Here is a 22,218-nt window from a genome sequence, read left to right as displayed (position 1 = left end):
CACCCTGAGTAAAATCCGCACTGGATTTTTACTGTGTAATTAGATCTAGTGTTAGATTGGCTGGCTATTGTGGCTATGGTAAAATGTTGGATATAGAGTTGATTAGTATGATATGATTAGTAAATCCTGTGTTACTTGGTGCTGACTGAGTGACCATTGCTGTTGAGAAACCTTCGTAGTTCCACAGGTCAGGTCTAATCTCTCTGCTGTCTTTAGTCAAATGTGCTTCATCATTGAGGGGGCAATGGTGACGGTGACCCCGTGCAGCCACAATCTGGGACTGGTAGATGTGACTGCTAATAATCTGGCCCTTTGGCTTTGATGGTGTAGTCTAGTCATGGTCAATGGCCAAAAAGGAATAAACATGAGGCGACCTGTTCATTTTGTATTTATGAGCTGCACTGGGGTTGGATGACTACGCTATGAAATATTAAACACTGATGGAACGCTTTGCAGTGACAATTATCAGTTTGACATCTTGCCCTGGATTAGTGTTTTATTTGAATGCAGTCATTATGACATACACAACATCACCAGCTTTCTTTGCAAGTTTATGTTTAGTTAAATAAATATGCTTGTATTGACCATGCATAGTTAACACTCAGTGTGCAGCTCATCTTGTGATGTTGCCCTAACTAATTATACTTTATTTTGGCATCAAGTAACAACTGTACCTATTTATGATCTTGACTTTGACATTTACCAGCCTAAATAAAAAATAACAATTTCCTTTGCAGTAAAAAGGAAAGCACCCCAGATAGGGGGTGGATCAGCCACCTCAATCTTCTTGACATTGAATTCCGTTGCACTGTTGCAGTGACAAGATTGCCAGGGGCTCTCTGTCACAAAATGTGTGTCATAGTTTTAAGTGAATACACTGAGAGAGGTGTGCTCTGTGGTGTATTTACATCCGTTTGTCCTTGCTGAGCTGAAATGAGGCAAGGTTTGCTCCAGGTAATCACCCAAATCCTGAAGCAGTTTCCTGTTATCATCATATAGTACTACATTACTTTGCTTGTGTCCCCTTTCGATATGTGATATTTTGACAGACATACATTTATCACATAGATCTGATTCTTGGCACCAGTGATGACATATTTTAGTATCTTTCCAATGGAAATGAACATTTTGTCTGTGTTGTCCTAATGTCATGGTTACAACACCAGTGCTAGAGTGCTTTCACATTATCAGAATCCTGTGCTAATCAAAGCTCAGGTGTTCAGTAATATTTGCATTGTCAATCATTTACAGACTAATACCCACAAGGCCAACAACATAAGTTCTAGCTAATCTGCCAAGTCATTTGTCTCTTTGCTTATGTAAAGAATTCTCACCATTGTAGGGCAGGCTGGTCAGCTCCTATCAGCTTTGGAATGTTGTCTGACAGAAGACATGCAGGCTAAGTAGTAACTAAGTACTGAAATTGCATAGGCCTACTAAAATTGGATATTTATTTTATTATTAAATACCAACTAAATTCCATCTGGGTGTTTATATTATAATTTCCACTTGTTGTAAACATTTTAGATCATTCTGTGGGAAACCTAGACCAGCATAGAGCTTTTCTAACTTTGCTAATGGGGTGTACACTTGACGCCGTAGTTTGAGATTAGGCTACTTCTTCCCAGAAATAGATCAAGGTTTATAACTCTCACAATAGCCAATATATCAAAGTTATTGTCTCCACCAGGCCGAAGGCATGTGGGGAGAGTATGTTTTGCACTCCGTCCGTCCGTGTGTCCGTCCGTGTGTCCGTGAACAGCTAATCTCGCCCACCGTTAACCCGGTCGATGCCATATTTTGCACACACACTCCCTGGATGCCAACCATGAACCTCTGCCCCAAACTTTCCAGAACGGCCTGTTATAGCGCCACCAGGAGGCCGCTTTGTGCAAAACAAGTTTTTCGATGCCATATTTTGCACACACACTCCCTGGATGCCAACCATGAACCTCTGCCCCAAACTTTCCAGAACGGCCTGTTATAGCGCCACCAGGAGGCCGCTTTGTGCAAAACAAGTTTTTGCACAGTACACCTACAGATTTTGTCCAAACATCACGCAAATTGGTACACAGTCTCTCTAGAGCCATTCAACGAAACGGGTCTTTCAGATTTATCAGACTCCATCCTGATTGGTTAAGATTGGCTTCCAAAGTTCACAGGAGTGCTCAGTTTCAAACAAAATGCTGCAAATCATGAACACATCGCGTGATTTCCGTGAAATTGTGCACCCACATTCCCACTAGGCCGAGGACGAAATGCCACATGAACAATTTCAACTCAGCCTCAAGGTGGCGCTATAACTGGCCAAAAAGTGTTTTTACCTCTAACTGCACGGATCTGTGGATAACCTGGTGGAGACCTGTGCCCGGAAGGGCACTTTTTCTAGTTATAAATGTTATCATTATTATTATCATTATTTATTTGTAATTGAATGAATAGCCCACAGTTCATACAGAGGTATGTAGTTATCAGCCTGTAAGCAAGGGTGAATGAGAATGAGTGTTAACTGGATCTTGAACAGACATGTTCAGTTAACTAGGCCTAATATCGATTTGTGTATGTGTGTGTGTCGCATAAGAATGCTTTGTCTTGTAACTCACAAGTGCTTGCTCAGGTAACTTGATGTACATGTAAACATGAACTGTTTGTTCTGTTGTATTGCTTCTTTGTTTAGACCTGTAATGGGGGCTTTCTATGATTTTGTATAGCCTAGATTCAAGATCATAGCTTGAACATGCCCACACTTATTTCTTCTTCCACTGGGCTTGAGTTTGATCCATCTTAACTTAATGTGCAGAAATTGTAATTTGTCTCACATAGGCAAGTATAGGTATCTCATCAGTTTGCAGGTTATTAGTCAGAGTAACCGGGTCTGGAGTCTGGACCCATAGTTAGTTACCCTGATGATACTGCCATGATAGGAATGCCAACCGTGGTCTTTCTGTATTTTGGAGAGAATTGCTCATAAAGTTGATTGAAGGTTCTGGTGACCAAAATGGTCGACTTCTGAAGTGCAGAGGGAATCTTGAAGAAAGTGGCCGCACACGCCAATAGCCAGAGTGCCAATACTTTATTAGGACACGGCAGGTAAAACAAATTAATCCGACTTCTGAAGTGAACACAAGTCTAGACAGGGGACTCAAGTGCCCCCCCCCCCCCCCCCCAGAATCACATCCTTGAAGATTGTACATTCATGCAAATTTTGGCTTTTGCATCCCAGTTGAGAAAGTGTTCGACTAAAATGTCCTGGGCACAAAGTAGATTTAGCCTAAAAAGCTAGTCTCAGATGTTACATTTGGTTGCATTTTATGGCATTTTATTACAGTAGATCCCAGGCTGAATCTCACTTTTTTTATTGCCTCTCACTCACAGCTGCTTTATTATTATTTGTTTAATAGTTGTATCAACATGTTTGAACCACAGTTAAGTCCACTTTAATAGCAAAACCTGTTCTCAATTTAATTTACCAAGTGATTTTCTCCCCCATTGCCTTCATCCCTGTTATGTTTGTTTGTATTTTGAGAATTTGCGGCAGACTGTCGGTACCATAGCAACCAGCCTGAGGTGACACAGTATTTCCCTGCTGCTTGGTCATGATTCAGAAAATCAGAACTAAATATGGTCTGTTTTTACTTCGTACACCTGCCCTTCCCTTTGAAATATGGTAACCTATGATACTGTACTTCACTACAGTCAAGAAACATAGGATCAAATATAAATATATAATCGTATCACAACACTTTGTGACAAAAGTGTTAAAAGTTAAAAGTGTTTTTCAGAGGCACAAATGAACATGCATATAGGAAAAACAACAATAACTAGTGATCTCAAGAGTGAGCTGTTTAATCCTTAGTGGAGTGTTTATCTGTGTTTTAACTAGTATGCATATCATATTATTACCAACAGTGTGTGCATGTAAAGTCAAAATGAGAGAGTAGCTAGAACAAGCACAGCTTGTATAGTACCTCATATTTCTTAGTTGGATATATGTTTTATGCCAGCATAGCCTGTTTTACTCTGCCCATGAATTTGCATCGCATTGATGCAGGTCTACTCTGCCTATGGCTAGTCTAGGCACAGTACAGTATATACATTTCAACGTATTCTTTTCTAAGCTGCAAGTCCTCCCAAAGAAGTCTGTGTTGTTGATTTTCCAGTGGTTTGACACCCATGGCTGCATGCCGAGGACATGCAGCGGTTTCATTTTTATGTGAGACACAGGGGGTACGTTGTCTCTTTGCATGGGTTGAGGCTGGTCCATTTGCACCCTCTGGCCTCTATCAGTCTATTGTTCAGCGGCAGCAGCCTCCTTCTCCAGTGATGTCACAACATTCCTGGCCGGAGCAGAGACCATAAATGAGTTAGTGTTAAAGGCAGATGAGCAGCATCGTGAATACTGGTAATAGTGGGTCGAAGGGTACGGTATATAGAAGTGAAACTGTGCATTTGGCAGCACGCCTGGCCTTGACAAGTTGCAACCTATGCCCTAATTGTGCAGTGTGATGTCACGTACCAAAAATAGCAAATATATAAGTCAAGATCACAACATGCTGTGACGGGTTGTGAGCTTGTAGACCTTCTTTGCTTTTGGTGCGCTACAGGCTACATGGCACACAACCATTCAATTTCTGATATGCCTTGAGCCCCTTGCACAGCCTACATGTAAGTCTGACCATCTCCTTACAATTCAGTATGCTACAATTATGGCTACACCTTTCATATTGAAGAAAATAATTGCTGCCTTTTTGTTTGTTGGACAGTAATGTTCGTGAACTGGTTGTTCCGCATGCTGTCTTAAAGTTAGCTCTGGTCCATAGCTCTAATGCGTTTCATTTAGAGCTATGTTACTCTCAACTTCCGCCGCTCGCATGAATGCAGACCAGCCTCTACTCTTTGGCGTAAATAAAAAGAACATTTTACTACTCACCAAAACAAAGGCGAGTTGTGTCATTAGAAAGCCTACTTTCCTTAGTGGACGCACTCTGAGCCCCCCACCACACGTATAAACTGTACTTTTTGGCCAAAAGGGGATTTTGTTTCCACCGGAAAAAAATATTTTTAGTTACTCGGCTGTGACCTCTACTGATATTGCCCAGAGAACTGCCTCATAGAGAATATCTTTTCCTCTGGCCAAAAAGTACCGTTTATACGTGTGGTGGGGGGCTCAGAGTGCGTCCACTAAGGAAAGTAGGCTTTCTAATGACACAACCCGCCTTTGTTTTGGTGAGTAGCAAAAACGTTCTTTTTATTTACGCCAAAGAGGACAGGCTGGTCTGATTTTGATTTGAGTTTTAAAACTGAAAGTCCCATAGCCTTACTGCGCAGGGCAGAATCGTAGAAGCAGTAGAAGGCTATGGGTATGGGCCAGAGCTATCTTAAAGTGTGAATTCAATTTGACCCGATAAGCCGATAATACCGATATTGTATCGTTCTAGTTAAGATGATGTATTTATTGTATATGCTGGAGGGCTCTGATGTTTTGCAATCAGAAGTAATGTTCTACTTCTAGGGAATGTTGTGCCCTTCGCCATGCATTACTCACCACATTGACAGAGCTTGTTGTTTGGATGCTTTAGTTTGAGTAAGTAAATATGTTAGGCCACCTAAATAATTTCCACTTTAATTTAGTGTAGCCTTCATTATCTTATATCTATTAATCAAAACAACAACTGCTTACAAAGTCAAAGTATGTGTGCTTAAATTATATTTAGGCAAAACTCAACTCAAAAAGTATAGACAAAGGATGCTTCAACAATTTTCAGTTGATACCTTTTCGTTTGCAACAAACTATATTTACCACGGAAGGAGTCGGCCTGAAGTGCCCGGATTCATATGAGCTCATTGTGATAAGTTGATCAGCTGAAATGTCATTACTCTTTGACCTGATGTTTGAACATCTGAGTACCCTGCCGCATCACTGGTATCTATTTTAGTTGAAAACAAAATATTTGTGCTTGACATCCAGATGTCTAGATTTAGGCATTATTTTTACATTTACATACTAGCTTTTATTTTATACTATTATGTTTTAATACATATAGTTCTTATTTAGTATATTTACTTTTTAGTCCATCCCTCCACCACTTTCAACACAAGCAAGGTATCTTGAGAACTGCTGTCTGGATTTCCATGGAATTGGCTTTACATTGTCATGCTCCCGGAGGGTGAACCCTTTGCCTTTTAGTACCACCCTTAGTCCAAAAAAAGAAAGGAAAAAAAAGGCTGCAATGGCTGAGGGGACAAAAATCCTGCTAAAACAAACCTTTTCCCACTTCAAGGATAGATGGCATGAGTTTGAAGTAGCGATACAGGGAATGATCAGTGGCATTTGTTATTGTAAGTGCCAAGCGTGGGATGGCCTTATTGTTCATATGAGAATGTGTGGGTGTGGGAAGTCTGATAATCCTAGAAGCAATACGGGTAATACTGAAAAGTTTGTTTATGTTAGCCATGGACAATATAGTAACAAGAGGAACAATACAACAGAACAGGTTGAATAATGCTTTTGTACAGTAACAAGATGAGGGGCAACAGATAATAGTGGTGGATGTTTCTTGCAATCTCACGATGGATATGATCACGATACAGAGGCCAAGATATGATATATCGATATATATATTGATTATACGTCTATTCAAAATAATGACCATGTTGCACAAATACAATAAAACACTTTCAGGCCCACAGAGGGGGCAAGGGGGGCTTTGATAACGTTAAACAGAGATACGTTGGTCAACACTGCGTCACCCAGATAATTCATGCCGTTTATTGCCGTATCGATACAGCAGCCTCTCGATCGATTCACCTATCATCCGTATTTTTGATCGATATATTGCCATATTGATTAATTGAATGCACCACTAACAGATAATGATCTTAATTTACGGAGCAGCATAGCTTCAAGGGGTTATAGTGGGTCTTTTATACCAGTCTTGTGTTTTTATCTGTTTTATCTGTTTGCTTTGATTGCTTTTTAAAGTGTGTAATCTTTTGTTAGCATTGTAAAATCTTGCTGTTTGGTTTGTTGTTGTTGTTGTTGTTATTATTATTAAATTACATACATTCCCCCTTTTCAGATACTCAATATGCTTCACTGAGTGATGTACCAAGTGTTGATTTTCATGATGGGCATTTGGGCGACACAAGCGTGCCCCCATGGGAACTGCGCCACAGACGTTACCAACAACACCAAGGACTATTGCTACTCTGCCCGCATCCGCAGCACTGTGCTCCAGGGTTTGCCTTTTGGAGGAGTGCCCACTGTCCTTGCCCTGGACTTCATGTGTTTCTTGGTGAGTCTCTTTACCCACCACCCTCTAGTCTATACTCCATTGACCGAGTCCCACCCACAGGGATCTACAGGTATATTAAGCCCCTTTCTTTTTTCATCCTACATCAGGGGACTTAAGCTGGGGGCCACTGTTTGTGTTGGGATGGGGTATGGGCTAAGATTAGTGCTTTTGTATCACTTGATAATATGCATACCATTTGTATACGTCCCACTGTTTCTCAACCAATGGTCTTAAAGCCATTAAAGACTACTAATACTTCCTAATAATTATGACTCAACCAGACTATCCAGTGCACTTCCCCCTCTTGATAGTCTTAACTCCCTTTTTCTGTTGAATTTCTTGACCTCCAACTTGTCAAATGACTACATGGACGATCATAGGCCACCAGATCATTCAGTTCACGGTTTCTAAACTAGTGGAAAGAAAATAATAATAATCCTGCATTACTAAATGGTCAGGGACCACATGCAATAATACCTGTCCTACATGAAATGTCACCGAAAATAGCCAATTTGTGACCTTTTGTTTAGCCCATTTAGGACTGAGACTGCTATATACTGTAGATAGCAACAATAACCCCAAAAGGGGTTCCCGTCCTAAATGGGTTATAGTTATTCCGATACCGAAATGCTGGTATGGATGTGTAGGCCAGTCTATGCCGTAACTTATTGTTCTAAGAATTAATTTTATTATGCATTTGTATAGGATCGGTACTCTGTATCAACCTATACGCAAGTTGCAGTTGTTGGAATCGGTATTAGACAAAATGGTATGGGGACATCACTCTAGTATTTTTAATCAAATGTTCACCACAGAATGGGGACGTTGGATTCAAGACAAGCGGTTAATTTATTAAATCCTATGTGCTTAATTGATCGAAGTCCCCCAGGAGAGCTCACTCCTTTTTTCCCTCAATGCCAGATATCTTGTTGGCTGAAAATATCTGATTTAGTGTTAAAAACAAGGCATTCTGCTACTCTGGTATAGCTGAATGTTAAAGGTGGTGGTTTAAAAGTTAAAGCACAGAATGTATTGTCAGGTGTGTCACCAATTTCATCCATTCAAGAGCTTCAAATTTTGAGTAGTAATCATACTATAATTCTAACAATGTCTGTGTGTGTGTCTGTGTGTCACTGTGACTGCCGTAGCTCCTTACTGCCTGCACCAATCACTCCCACAGGCATTGACCATATGAATATGGAGGGCGTAACGAAGCCCTTTTTTCAATTTGACACATTAATGATTATTAATGAATTTATTAGTCAATTACAAACGCACCCGGGCGCAGTACCCCCCATGGCCACAAGGGGGGGGGGGGGGGGGGGGGGGCAAATATCTCACAACGGGTAAGGGCTAGTAGAATTAACAAATAAAAAGTTGCGCAATAACATAGTGTTATGGAGTTTTATATTAACTGAAGATTGTGCAAGTGCATTGACGGTGAGGAAAGTAGCTATCATCCTTCACATAATACTTATGTGTTGTGTAAAATGTCGAGTCATTTGAGCTTGCGTGTGCTGGGAGACATGAGAATGAAGCTGTCTCGAACTCCATGACCATCATCTTGGATTAGTGTAGCTGGTTGTCGGCTCATTTATTTATTTCGTAACTTCCAATTTCACTTGTTTATCCAGTATCCTTTATGAGGTCTGTCTCGTGATTGGATGAACCTGGCTGAAAATGTATTTTCTGTTTACTTAACAGCTGGAAACGGGGAGACCCCTGCCCTGTTTCTTAACAAGCACGCTATAGCTATAGCATTGATTATAGATGCTATTTAATACTTTCTTTAATTAAATTACCGTACCTTTTTTAAAAGACGACTGAATGATCCATGATGAGACTAACTTCACGTATCTAATTGGAGAAAAGTGGAAATGTTTTTATACCAGTCATACTAGCTAATGGTAAGAGCTGGAGGTGGACATAACCTAGTCATACTAAAGCCTATTGTCTTTAGTGTTTTCCTGATGATGAGCACATTTCTGTCAACATACTATATACACTGTATCTGCACACAATGTTCAGTACCATCACAGATGTCAGCTCTAGTCTGTGCGTGATGGTATGAAGAGGTGTTTTGACATGTGCTTATTCTATCCCATTCTAGGCCCTTCTGTTTTTGTTCAGCTTCTTGCGAAAATGTGCTTGGGACTATGGACGTCTTGCATTGGTCACAGATGCCGACAGGTAAAAACCTTGCATTCCATTAAGTCCTATACATTTAGTATTAGCATTATGCGTTGAGTAGAAGTTATCTGCGGTTATCTAATATCAGTTGACAGTTATCTACTACCGTATAACATCACAGCAAGGAGTTCCTTTGCACCCAGATAAGACTCCAGTGTTTCCTCAGCCAAGAATTGTGCACTATCCGAAACATCCTTGTTTGGTGGCTGGGCTTCATCCATACTTGACTTGACATAGTGAGGTCAGAGAGGTTTCTCCTGGGCAGGCTCTGAGAATGATTTGCCCAAAATGTAGTAGTGTAAAATTATACCTGTAAGGCTGTGAGACGAGCTGTGAGCTTTGATTTTCGCAGAATGTTCATCCGTCTTCGCATAATGTTTGTCTACTATGACGGGGCCCGGTGCCAGAATACTAATAGGGATGCTATGGTTCATGGTTAAGCATGCTAATTGTTCAGAATATTATATAGACAGAATAGCAGACAGATGTGTGTGTTGGATTGTGTTACCACAGACAGGATGGGCTGTGTCAGCAATTTCCCTTACGCTCCCAACAATATCACATGCTTTGTGAACCAATAATTAATTGCATTACTTTCTCTATACTCTATAGTGTCTTTTCTTTGGCCAAGCTAAGCTACCGTATCCAAAACACACGGATTGTAGTTCAAATGCTATTATAAGATGAAAAAACACCAGATTTATATAGAAGTTGTAGCCCAGGGACTACAGAGGAGAATTGGCTTGTGGCTAAATCTGGTACAAAGCATCTTTTCTCTTTGACTTGAACTTGAGATGACTGCATCTTGTGCACGGTCCCTGACACAAATGAACGAAATGAAAATGAATAATGGCCAGTTTGGCCACAGAGAAATGGAGATCAGATGCTACTTCAGGCCTCACTAACTCAGAATATACTACGGGACCCCATGCTCCATCACCTACATCTCCTTGTCTGTGGTTGCAGCTTCACTATTTGTGCAGCTGGATTCGAGAGTATAAAGCAGTGCATTCGGGTGGTGTGGTGGTGGGGGGGGGGGGGAGGGGGACGGACAGACAGAAATTGAGGGCTAAGGCCGCATGACACTATTAAAAAGTGCTGACTTGTCTGTCTTTTAAAGGACCTGTAATTCTTGGATGGCTGACTGTGGCATTGCTAAATCTAGCTACTCGCATGCCATGTTATGTTTGACTACCTTATAATGTGTAATTGTCAACTTCCATGAGAGGGGGAGAGGTGGTGGAGTTAACTGTTTTAGCCAATGGAGTCCAATGGAGTTGAGAGGTTTTGTCCAAAGCGATTTTTACCTCTTTTCATTGGTTCAATATTTTCGAAATTAAGTAAAGGGTGTTCAAGCACTGATCAAGTTTTGATATGTTAGAGTAGACTAGAGTGGTAACTTCTCAGTCATTTCATTGATATGTTTTCAACCTTATCTAAACTTAAAAGAGTTTGTGCAACATTTTCCAAAAATAGCTGATCTACAAACTCACAATGCATCATGACACACTGAGCTTATAGATCAGCTATTTTTGAATGGCCAAATGATAAAATGAGGTTAAATGGATTTGATGCTATAATTTAACAAATTTAGCTGGGGAGCTTCACTTTGAGAACCAGTGCACTATATATACTGTAGGATATAATTCAACAGTCACTGCTTTGAAATACACTTGCATAACCTTTATGACGTATTTTCAAACGAACCCTTACCCAAATGCTATTTCTCTATACTGACATGCTTACTAGGGATGTCTCAGCCACAAGCAAGTATCTGTTCCTCTTAACCCAACTGTCTTAATTCTGTTTTTCCCTTTAAACCAGAAGAGTGGATCAGCGCTACAGCCGCCTGGATGATCGGGAATAGTATGTTCTTTCCCCATGTCGTACCCTCACTGCCTTTTCTCTCCCCTTCCCTGCTACTTTTCAAATAATCTAACTCTTCCTCCATTCTTCCGCCCAGGCCGCTGTGGGTTTTAACTTGTTTCTCACTCTTGGTGCAGTGTTTGTTTTTCATCATTTTCTCGTCCTCCCGGGCGTTTTCTCAATGCCAGGCCCCCTAATTGTCCTCTCACTCCTTATCGTCCCTGTTCTACTTCTGCCATTGAGTGCCCCAGTCTCTGTCACACTGTCCTAATCAGATCTGTGTGTGCTAAATGCTAATCTGTGTGTTGACCTCTTTTGTCAAGCGCGGGCTGCTTCTGTGTGAGTGCACCTCGCCAGCCGCAAAGGCAGGATGCTTACAGGGAGAGGTAACACTTACATGGACCTGTAGCTGTGTGTAGACGAGCCCTGACAGGGCACAGCTGTATATCTGGCCTCATAGACATGTGATAAACAATCTCTAGCTCTCAGAGGAATGTGGTGGAGGAGGAAGGCCCGATGTTGAAATACAGCCGTAGGCTCTCTCTCTCTACTCAATCCATCTGAGATCACATAGCACTGTAGAGCTCAGAGTGACGTTATCATTTTATATGCATGAAATCCAGCAGAACAGGCCCCACTCAATGAGATCTAATACTGCAATTCTCCATCTGACACAACCTCTAGGGGAGTGCAATAAAACAAATTCTTGAATGTGAGACGAAACCGCTTTAAACGGAAACTTTGCCGATAGCGTGAATTTGCAGACCAACGTGAATCCCAACGTTCTGGGAGAATGATTGAGAAACGGAACACTTAGGGAAGCGTTGTGTCTGATATTCACATGTCTTCCTCACAATAGAAAAATATGATTCATGTTAGACACAGGCAAAGTTCCCATCTAAGCTGAATTTAGTAAATTAGTCACCTGTGCACATCCTGAGGCTCTGCTGGACAGACGTGGGTAACAGCCTTTTGGGATTCTCTTTTCATGGTCACTGAGTTCCTGTTGTGTTCCTCTGTGAATGTCCTTTTCCTCTAGAACTCACCCTGTCTTTGCTTCCTAACTATCTTTCACACTTTGTGCTCTGATGGAGACAGTGTGTGTGTGTGTGTGTGTGTGTGTGTGTGCCTAGTAACACCCCTGCTGTCACTGCATAGAAGGGGACTGCGGAGGTTCAGGTTTGTTCAGGTTCCTGTGGTTGGCTGGCTTAACAATTCCCCAAACCCTGTGACAACCACAGGATGAAGAGGGATGAATCTCCTCAGTCCATTTCGGGGCCTTGTGGTGTGTCTGTTGTCTGTTCATGTTTTCCACTCTTCCCATTAAATGTCGGTAATCCCAGTGCACTCTCACATCAAAACTAACTTCCCTTCACAGTCTGCGCCACTGCGCTGTTGGGTAACACGCATGTTTTGCTATTGTTTTGTGCAGCGAAAGCATAGCCAACAACCTGGCTTCAGATAAACCTGAACGCTACGAGCGCCTCACCTCAGTCTCCAGCTCGGTGGACATAGACCAGAGAGATGAAGTAAGTAGACCATTGTTTCTACTGTATTTATTAACCAGTGTAGAGAGAGTCAGGGATTGACATGCAGCAAAGGTCTGCTGGGCCTGGGAAGCAAACCGGTGACTTGCGGTCAGTCATCAGAGCCTATGTGGTGCCGCATCCCCCGGCTATCAGCCCCCCCCCCCCAACCCTAAAAACTTTGTTGACCCGTGTCTTCCACTAGGCCCCCTCCCATGTCCCTCTACACCAAATATCTTAGTCAAAACAGCTGATCTACAAGCTCACAACATGTTGTAAGGTTGTAGATTGGCTATTTTCAGCAAATGTTCACCCCCAGAATAAGGACACTAGGGTTCATGTGGTTAAACATAGGACACGGTGTCCCTCCCATCTGCATAACTCCTGTTATGATGTTTTTGCTCTTATCTCATTGTCTTAACCCATTTAGACCTGAGGACGATTGTAACAAAAAAAAATACAGTTTTCTGAAAAACCTATGTTTCTGTTAGTGGTGCTCAACCTTTTTCATTTCAAGGACCCCCAGAATTATCTGTATTTGAAAATATGTTGTTCCAGGGACACCCCCAGAAGGAAATATTTGAGTTAAAAACGTTCTGAAAGAAGAATACCGGTATATATTCAAAGATTTGCGCCACATTCTCACGATTTTTCTTTTTTAGCAAATCTACAAGCTCATAGAGTGGCACTCGGTGCCGCGCTATGAGCTTGTAGATCTGCTATTTTTCAATAGCTAAAGCATAACATAATGCTTAAAACACCAAAAGGGGCTCCCACCCTAAATGGGTTTCTAATGATCACTTTAGTATTCTTCTTGTGTGCTGTTCTTATTACTGTTTGTATTTTTTGTACTGATGAAATTATGAAATGTTCTATATAGCACCTTGGTACCTTATATAGCACCTTGGTACTTTATATAGCACCTTGGTACTTTATATAGCACCTTGGTACTTTATATAGCACCTTGGTACTTTATATAGCACCTTGGTACTTTATATAGCACCTTGGTACTTTATATAGCACCTTGGTACTTTATATAGCACCTTGGTACTTTATATAGCACCTTGGTACTTTATATAGCACCTTGGTACTTTATATAGCACCTTGGTACTTTATATAGCACCTTGGTACTTTATATAGCACCTTGGTATTTATTTTAAAATAAACGTCTCTTTCTTTCAGGGCTTCTGCTCCTGGCTAACTGCCATCTTCCGCATCAAGTGAGTAAACCTGTTATCATGGATTGGATTTTAGTCTACTTTGGGGGATGTTCATAGCAGGGTTTTTTTTTCTTCTTTTTTTTTTGTTAGTTTATTTTTATTTCGGTCATCATCATCATACTATAATCATCATCATCATCATACTATAATTCTAACAATGTCTGTGTGTGTGTGTGTGTGTGTGAGTGTGTGTGTGTGTGTGTGTGTGTGTGTGTCAGAAACACTGCATTATCTCCTCATTGCCTGCACCAATCGCTCCCACTTTTCACACAGGCATTGACCATATGAATATGGAGGGCGTAACGGATTTCGATTTGACACATTAATGATTAATAATGAATTTATTAGTGAATAAAAAATGCGACCAGGGCGCAGTACTCCTCGCGGGGCAAATATCTCACAACGGTTAAGGACTAGTTTGTTAAAAACAATACAGTTGATAGGCATACAGTAGCCTACAACTTAGTCAACAAGGTGACTATTTGGCCGAAAAGGTTAGGGCTGAAGCCGAAGCTTATATTGAAAATTGAATTGAAAATTTTAAATTGAATAAAATACACAGTTTATGAATATACAAAGAAAATTTGCTTCAAATATTACATTATAGAGCTAAACCAAACCGGGAAAAAAACAAAACGGAGAAGAAAAAGATAATCTAAATAAAAAAAGGAAAACACATTTGCTACATTCAACAGATGTAAATAGTTTGTATGACTCATAGCAATTCTACTATTCATTTATAATGATGGTAGTACCACAGGGTCACACCATATAGTTTTGATTCAATTTGATTGTTGATTGATTGATTATTACGCAGAACGCAGATAGACATATTATAGTACTTAATCTAATCAGTCTACTGTATATGCATAGTACTTCATCTAATCAGGATGTCGCAATTAAGTCACATGACTTACTTCCACTGCAGTCTTGCAGACGTTGCCATTAGAATAGGGTATAGGTATAGCATTATGCGCTGCTCATACTGTAGCACAATGCAAATACAAACCAACATATACTGTAGTCCACAGATTAAACATACTAACTATAAAATACTTTGTTGTTCTCCCTGCTGTGTTTTCACTAACCTTTGAAGAGCCACTGCGCCGACCGCCGAGTTGCTTGTCATGAAAATCCATTTTAAAATGGTGTAATAGCTTGTTGTTGTGCTCACAACAACAGAGAGAAGGAACGTGCGATGCACAGCCCCGCCGCCATTGTAATGCATTGGACTCAATTTCTCACAACCCTTTGCACGCCAGAGGGACAGACCTTTTTGCTTTCTTTTTTTATTCCTGACAAAAATAGCACAATTAAATATACTGGCATTATGAATGAATAAAGAAAACAAAACAGGATATATGTAATAGGTATATACATAGAAGACACGCTTGCGAGTGCTATTTAACTGCAATTGGGATACATCATTTAAAATAAATAAAGATGGAGAAGGTGTAATGTTAACTCGTAAAAGTAATGAAAGTTTAGCAGCAACCATACAACCATATACAACCAAACATTTGGACATTCCCAAACCATATGGAAGAAGGTACCTATACTGTTTGAAGCGCAAAAAGTGCAGTTGGCATTATTTAAATCCTCATAGGGGGTCAAATATCTTCGGTGAACAAACTTTAAATGAATGTGTTGATCAGGGTTCCTAGAAGGCAACATAATTTTAGACCACACTGGGCTGCATTGATCACGCCTCCATGTCTTTAGTTTACTCAAGTTAGGGAATAAGACCTGGTACTTAAAACACGCAAAATACAGCCCAAAGTGTCCAATCACGATCCAAATTTGGTATGTCATTCATTCATATAGTATCAACAGGTAAGGTCCCATAATTAGATTCTAATAAAAAAGCATACAGTGTGGAACCAAAACCTCTTGATCTTTTTTAAAAACAGTTAAACTTTTGGATACTTGTCTTCACCCGAAAAAGATTACTACTTTTTTATTGTCGTCATCTCTGATGACCGATTTCCGCCGTTCATCAAATGATTGGCCTAGGAATGCAACAAAAACAAAACATCTCCATGAATTCAAGGCTTCATGGGGTGAGTAATTGATACAAAGTTTATAATTTGGTTGATTTTCCTGTCTACTTCCTTTTTGGTTAGTAATTTCGACCAGGTTTGTTTTTAGAGCAATGACAAAGCTTCTAGGAACATCTTTGAATGCAGATTGTGGCCCCTAGATGTGTCACAGAGATTACATTATTTGGGAGCGTTTTACTCATCGCTGGCTGTCTGAATACAAACAAAAAAGGTCATTAACATTTTGACATGTTATGCTTATAGCTACTTTAAGGCCCAAGGAGGTTTTGTTGACACATGTGAGAATATGCCATTTATTAACACTCCGATTGCCCAGGGTTATTGAATCCATTAAATCATAGCGCCCAATCGATTTATAGCAACGGAGCACTTTTACCGATGGACCGAAAGTTATACCGGATGTGGCTGGAGCAGCTAAATGTAGCCAAAACACTCTAAAGGCGATCGACAACAACGGGAGGCATAATTAAATCTAACACAACTAGCGACTGGACAGCGGGGGGATCTTTTCTTAGAATTGGACGGGATGATTTAGATCGCGAGTTATTAACGTTTTAAGATTTTCGTTGTCGTCGGCTAAACGGGGGGATCATTTTCGATGACGTCCCACTGTTGTGCAACATCGAGGATTGCGCAACAGGCGCTCCCAGGCTGTGGAGCGATGCGATCGGTTTTCATATCAATAAACTTCGTCTTTTGGATAAAACTTCGTCCTGGTCGCTGGGTGTTACTAATAGAAAGGACGGTGAACTTCGTCCTGGGCGATTGGGGTGTTAAGGATATACGAGTGTATCCATGTTATGGCACGGTATGTGCACATGAGCTATGATTGTTTTGCAGCTATCTGAGGTTGCTGGTTGATTTTGCTCCGTAGGGACGATGAGATCAGGGAGAAGTGCGGCGAGGACGCGGTCCACTACCTGTCCTTTCAGCGCCACATCATTGGCCTGTTGGTAGTCGTGGGCGTGCTGTCTGTTGGTATCGTCTTGCCTGTCAACTTCTCTGGGAACCTACTTGGTGAGTGCCACACGGGGACATTAACCCATTTAGACCTGAGGACGATTCTACAAAAATGTCTTCTAAATCCTGACAGGTTTTTGAAAAACTGTATGTTTCTATATCAGTCGTTCTCAAACTATTTCATGTCAAGGAGCCCCAGAATTATCTGTATTTGGCCACGGACCCCAATCTCAAAATGCGTTGTTCCAGGGACACCCCCAGAAGCAAAGATTTGAGTTTAAAACGTTTCGCTCTGAAAGATTATATTCAAAGATTTGCGACACATTTTCACGATTTTTCAAAAATAGCAGATCTACAAGCTCGTAGCCCGGCACTCGGTGCCGCGCTATGAGCGTCCCGCCAAGAATGGGTTAACACCACATGCCAATCAGCCGCTGGTAAATTGCAGGCTACGGCAGCCACTTAACCCCCTAAAGACACCTCTGATAAAACAAAACTCCTAACACAATTCTGTCCCGGCCAGTGGGGATCTTAAGAGTCTTCTTTTTGTAAATGTAACTGACGTGTTAACGTACCATTTGTATTACGTTATTCAGACGAATCATATGATGTACTTGCCCTTAAGTGAAAGATTTCATAGTCTAAATCAGATTTACAAATTTCAACAAACCACTATTAATTAGTATTTATAGTCTCATCAGTATCATGCTGGTCCAGTGCACACCCAATACTACATTTTAAGGTATTTTGCTCTTATGTGGATCACATGAGTCCACTCTGCCCTTTTATAAAGGCATTCATTTCATTTTCTCCACCTAATGGGCAGCCACCTCCTGCACTGTTGCTAAACTGCTAAGTTAGAATGTTCCTAGCTATACAGTGTGCAATGTCACAAGGTCGACCTCGCCATTTAGTTTTTTTTTAATCTTTCCCACAGAAAACAATGCCTACAGTTTTGGGCGAACAACTATAGCTAATCTAGATGCCAAGTGAGTAAACTCGCCATTACTTGCTTTCACAACATTCCTAAATGATATTGAATCCATGGGTCTGACAGTAATTATTTCCCTTTGTCCTTCTTTCCCAGTAATACGCTGCTGTGGCTGCACACAACCTTTGCATTCCTTTACCTGCTATTGACAGTGTACAGTATGAGACGGCACACTTCCAAAATGCACTACAGAGAGGATGATCTGGTAAGTGGTGTGATATTAATGAATGGATTCCTAGCGCATACGCTCACATATCCTTGCTTTGCACACTGCACCCCTCATTCCATTTGAAAAACATATCCTTTTTCAAATCAGTGCTGTGCCGAGATTAAAATAGGGTGCATTTTGCATCCCAAAATGCAGTTTATAGTTAAGGGACGCAATAAAACAACGACCTCTGCACCCACGGGATGCAATACTGTACTGTTTTATTCTAGTTTATTTTGCTAGCTTTAGTTATAATAATCATTTCTTCTTCTGTTTTCTACATGAATATAACCACATATAACCATATAAAATGAAATGGGAGTTAAATGCTGCAATTTGTAAAAATGGCAAAATATGACTCCTAACGTTGTTGAAGTGGGACTCATAAAATGTCCCTGGGACTCATCTAAAAGACCATCCCTGCATCCCGGGACTCATTACATTGAAAACCTATTTACATCACTGGCGGTGTCAAACTGTCAATGCACTACAATAAAAATAAAAGAATAGGAAGATTTATTCAGTGTTATAGGAAGATTTCAAACTATCATACTGAAGCAAAGAATATGATCGAACAATAACAATACAAATAGAAGTTAGAACTGCACTCTGTCGCCCTGTTTGTCCCTGTTTAAGTATGGACTTGATGTCATATGAAAAAGGACTATACAGAGACATTGGAGTTGGAGCCACATGGAGGGGAGATGAGGGAGGGAAGAGGGGTGGAGAAAAAATCTTGGGAATTGCTCGTGTGTCATATGTGAAAATGCTATCTGTAATGTACTGCTCTTTCCAAATAAAACAAATATTATTAAAAAGAAGAACTGCACTCTTGCTAGTTGCACACAAGCAGAGTGCTCAAGTACTTTCTACCGCTACAAACTGTCAAATCTCAGTAATGACTACTTGTGCCTGATATGTCAGTGGTGCCAGATTACATACATGTATACATACTGTAGGAGCATTACCTTTAATCCTCCCAACACTAAAACATATCGTCATTACGTCACCATCAAAAACCAATTACACTCTGGCATTAGGTCCTTTAATCCACATCTTTATTACGTCATCATTGAGAGCTAGTTATACATATACTATGTATATGTATATGTAATTTGTAAGTTGATTAGCGGTATACTGTGGTTACTTTACGCCGTATGCACCGTCCCAGCCGTCCCGCCAATTTTGATGCGTATGAACCGTCCCAGCAAATGACGTAATGACTAATTGTGCCTGATACAGCAGTGGTGCCAGATTACATACATGTATACATAGGAGCATTACCTTTAATCCTCCCGACACTAAAACATATCGTCATTACGTCACCACCATCGAAAACCATTGGTTTTATACATAGTGTATGTATAATAACTAGCTCTCAATGATTACGTAATAAAGATGTGGATTAAAGGACCCAATGCCAGAGTGTAATTGGTTTCGATGGTGGTGACGTAATGACGATATGTTTTAGTGTTGGGAGGATTAAAGCTAATGCAGCTCCTATGTATACATGTATGTAATCTGGCACCACTGCCGTATCAGGCACAATTAGTCATTACGTCATTTCCTGGACGGTGCATACGCATCAAAATTGGCGGGACGGCTGGGACGGTGCATACGAGTCCCAGGCGAAACTAGTACTTGCGTGCTCTGCTTGCGCAAGTAAATAGAGTAAAAATGTATTAAAAGCGGTGCAATCCACCTTTGTCTGCCTGAATGTTCACAACTTTGTTCCCATCTTCAGGTGAAACGCACTTTATTCGTCAATGGAATCTCCAAATATGCAGAGGAGAAGGACATAAAGCAACACTTTGAGTAAGCGCTGTTTCAGCATCTCTGCTTTACCGTGGCTTTTGTTTCACATACGTTTTATAACTGTCAAACGTACTGGCACTCACTTCACAATTACGTTGCACATTAGCAAGTAACACAGCTTTTCCTTGGTTTATGGTTCACATGCATTAAACTGTCAAACGCACTGGTGCTCCACTTCATAATTAAGTTGCAGATTAGCAGTACTAAGCTCTGTGAGAGCCACGGCTGCTCTTGTGTAAAGCTGCTGTCCTGACCTGAGCCTTGTGCCTGGGACAAGACAACAGCGGCTCTATATGTTGTAATTGTCCCTAATAGAAGCCAGATGAGCAGGATCATGGGAGTCATGTGTTTGGATGGGAGGGGCCCGTGGCTCACTTCCTGCTCAGCCAAATAGTATTATGCCAAATCTTATCTCCGCTCTAGGATTCTCCTAAAAATATCTACTGTATCAAAATATGCCCATTGAAAGAATAGTAAATATAGAAGCTTGATGTGGAAGATTTGTTGTTGTGTGTGACTCTTGCATTTATTGCACTCTATATTGTAGATTTGAAGATTGGATATTTATCATTAGTGTCATTAGGATTGTGGAGACAAGATCTAATCTTTCACTCTTTCTCCCGTAGGCAGGCGTATGAAAACTGCACAGTGCTAGAGGCTCGTATCTGTTATAACGTGCAACGGCTGATGTATCTCAACTCTGAAAGGTAACAACATTGTGCCAAATAACCTTGTAGTCTTCTGATCATTGCTTGAAATCTCAAAGTATTCAATTGTCCCCAGCCAGGTCCTGGGGTGGGTTTGGATGTAGGTGGTTACTTATGTATGTATGTATGTCTGTCTGCTGCATGCAGGAAGAAATCTGAGCGCAGCAAGAAGTTCTACACTGACCTGAAGGCCAAGGAACATATTGAAACCCTGGTCAACACAAACCCCTGTGGCCATCTCTGCTGCTGTGTTGTCAAAGGCTACTGCGAGAAGGTACTGTACGGATGATGCCTTCTTCTACTACTGAATCCATTACGTACCACTTTGATATCGATCTATATCCACTAAAGCAGTTGTTCCCAAACTTTTTCATGTCAAGGACCCCCAAATTGACACTAATTATCCCACGGACCCCCATTTGAAAAGATATGCCAGAGACCCCCCTGTAAGAGAAGATTTTTACGATTTTTGACACGCATATTAGTCTACGTACCCCAATTTAATGCCTTTTCTATCTCTGGGACCCCAATTTATATTGTAAAATTAATGTTAATTTAACTCTGAGAGCGTACAAATGGACCCCTGGGGGTGCTTGTGTTCTACTATTATGGCAGAGTGTGTCTGTGACAGACATGCACATAGGGAAACTATTTCACACAGGCAATAACCCTGGAAATGCTGGGTAATGACATTTGGACACACTGTTCAGCACAATAATTCAAGCATTGCTGGGCAAGCTAATAGAAAGTGTTGTTTTTTTCTGCTTGTCGTATAGGCAGTAGGTGCCTCCAGACCAAGCAAACTTGTTCAGACTAGTCAAAGTGCTATGTGGAGTTTTTCCACATAGCACATCCTACCTAAATTCTGACTTAAGTTCTCTGAAAAACTAAAATGACAAAAATGTTATGTTGCTATTTATTGTATATACTACAATACATAGCAACAAGAACCCCAGGGGTTCCCGTCTTGAAGGGTAAGAACTCCAAAAGGGGTTCCTGTCTTGAAGGGTAAGAAAAAGAACCCGTCCTAAATGGGTTTTAAGCGTGACTATCCAAAATGTTTCTCTTTGGAGTACTTGCTAGAGTCTGTCATCCTCTCTTACAGACCTCAATGACCAAATTGTTTGGATTTGTGTGTCCAGCTGACTTGTAGTCACATCATTCTGACGTCTGCATAGACTCCATATTTGGCCATGCCTGAGAAAGAACTCCATATATGGGCATACAAGGGACGCAGACATAATAACTGGGTGGGGAATTCATTTGACACTTGCGTTCCACACCATCACATTGATGTGCGACCTCACCCCTTTATTAGCTAATTGAACACATCTGATCACCCCCCCCCAACAGGCAATGTTCCAGTTAATTTAATTCAGT

The 22,218-nt window shown here is 40.9% G+C and overlaps 1 protein-coding gene across 2 annotated transcripts in view; it reads left to right on the top strand.

Annotated features, from left to right (window-relative positions):
- LOC310865130 (CSC1-like protein 2) overlaps nucleotides 1-22,218 on the top strand; it is a 37,965-nt gene that overhangs the window by 939 nt on the left and 14,808 nt on the right. The window contains exons 2-12 of one of the 2 annotated variants that reach the window (XM_083774137.1): nucleotides 7,080-7,295; nucleotides 9,406-9,485; nucleotides 11,313-11,351; nucleotides 12,784-12,880; nucleotides 14,060-14,097; nucleotides 17,032-17,174; nucleotides 18,055-18,106; nucleotides 18,205-18,313; nucleotides 20,061-20,131; nucleotides 20,758-20,838; nucleotides 20,986-21,112. In XM_083774137.1, coding sequence (XP_083630263.1) covers nucleotides 7,104-7,295; nucleotides 9,406-9,485; nucleotides 11,313-11,351; nucleotides 12,784-12,880; nucleotides 14,060-14,097; nucleotides 17,032-17,174; nucleotides 18,055-18,106; nucleotides 18,205-18,313; nucleotides 20,061-20,131; nucleotides 20,758-20,838; nucleotides 20,986-21,112 — 1,029 coding nt within the window. In that variant the 5' untranslated portion in view covers nucleotides 7,080-7,103. Of the gene's footprint in view, nucleotides 1-7,079; nucleotides 7,296-9,405; nucleotides 9,486-11,309; nucleotides 11,352-12,783; nucleotides 12,881-14,059; nucleotides 14,098-17,031; nucleotides 17,175-18,054; nucleotides 18,107-18,204; nucleotides 18,314-20,060; nucleotides 20,132-20,757; nucleotides 20,839-20,985; nucleotides 21,113-22,218 lie in introns of both variants that reach the window. The other variant, XM_083774136.1, reaches the window with a different exon arrangement.

Source organism: Protomyctophum parallelum (genome assembly GCF_964188405.1).
Source record: "Protomyctophum parallelum genome assembly, chromosome: 10".
Lineage (NCBI taxonomy): Eukaryota > Metazoa > Chordata > Actinopteri > Myctophiformes > Myctophidae > Protomyctophum > Protomyctophum parallelum.
Note: the sequence above shows the minus strand (reverse complement) of the source record. Positions and strands in the feature narration are given on the sequence as shown.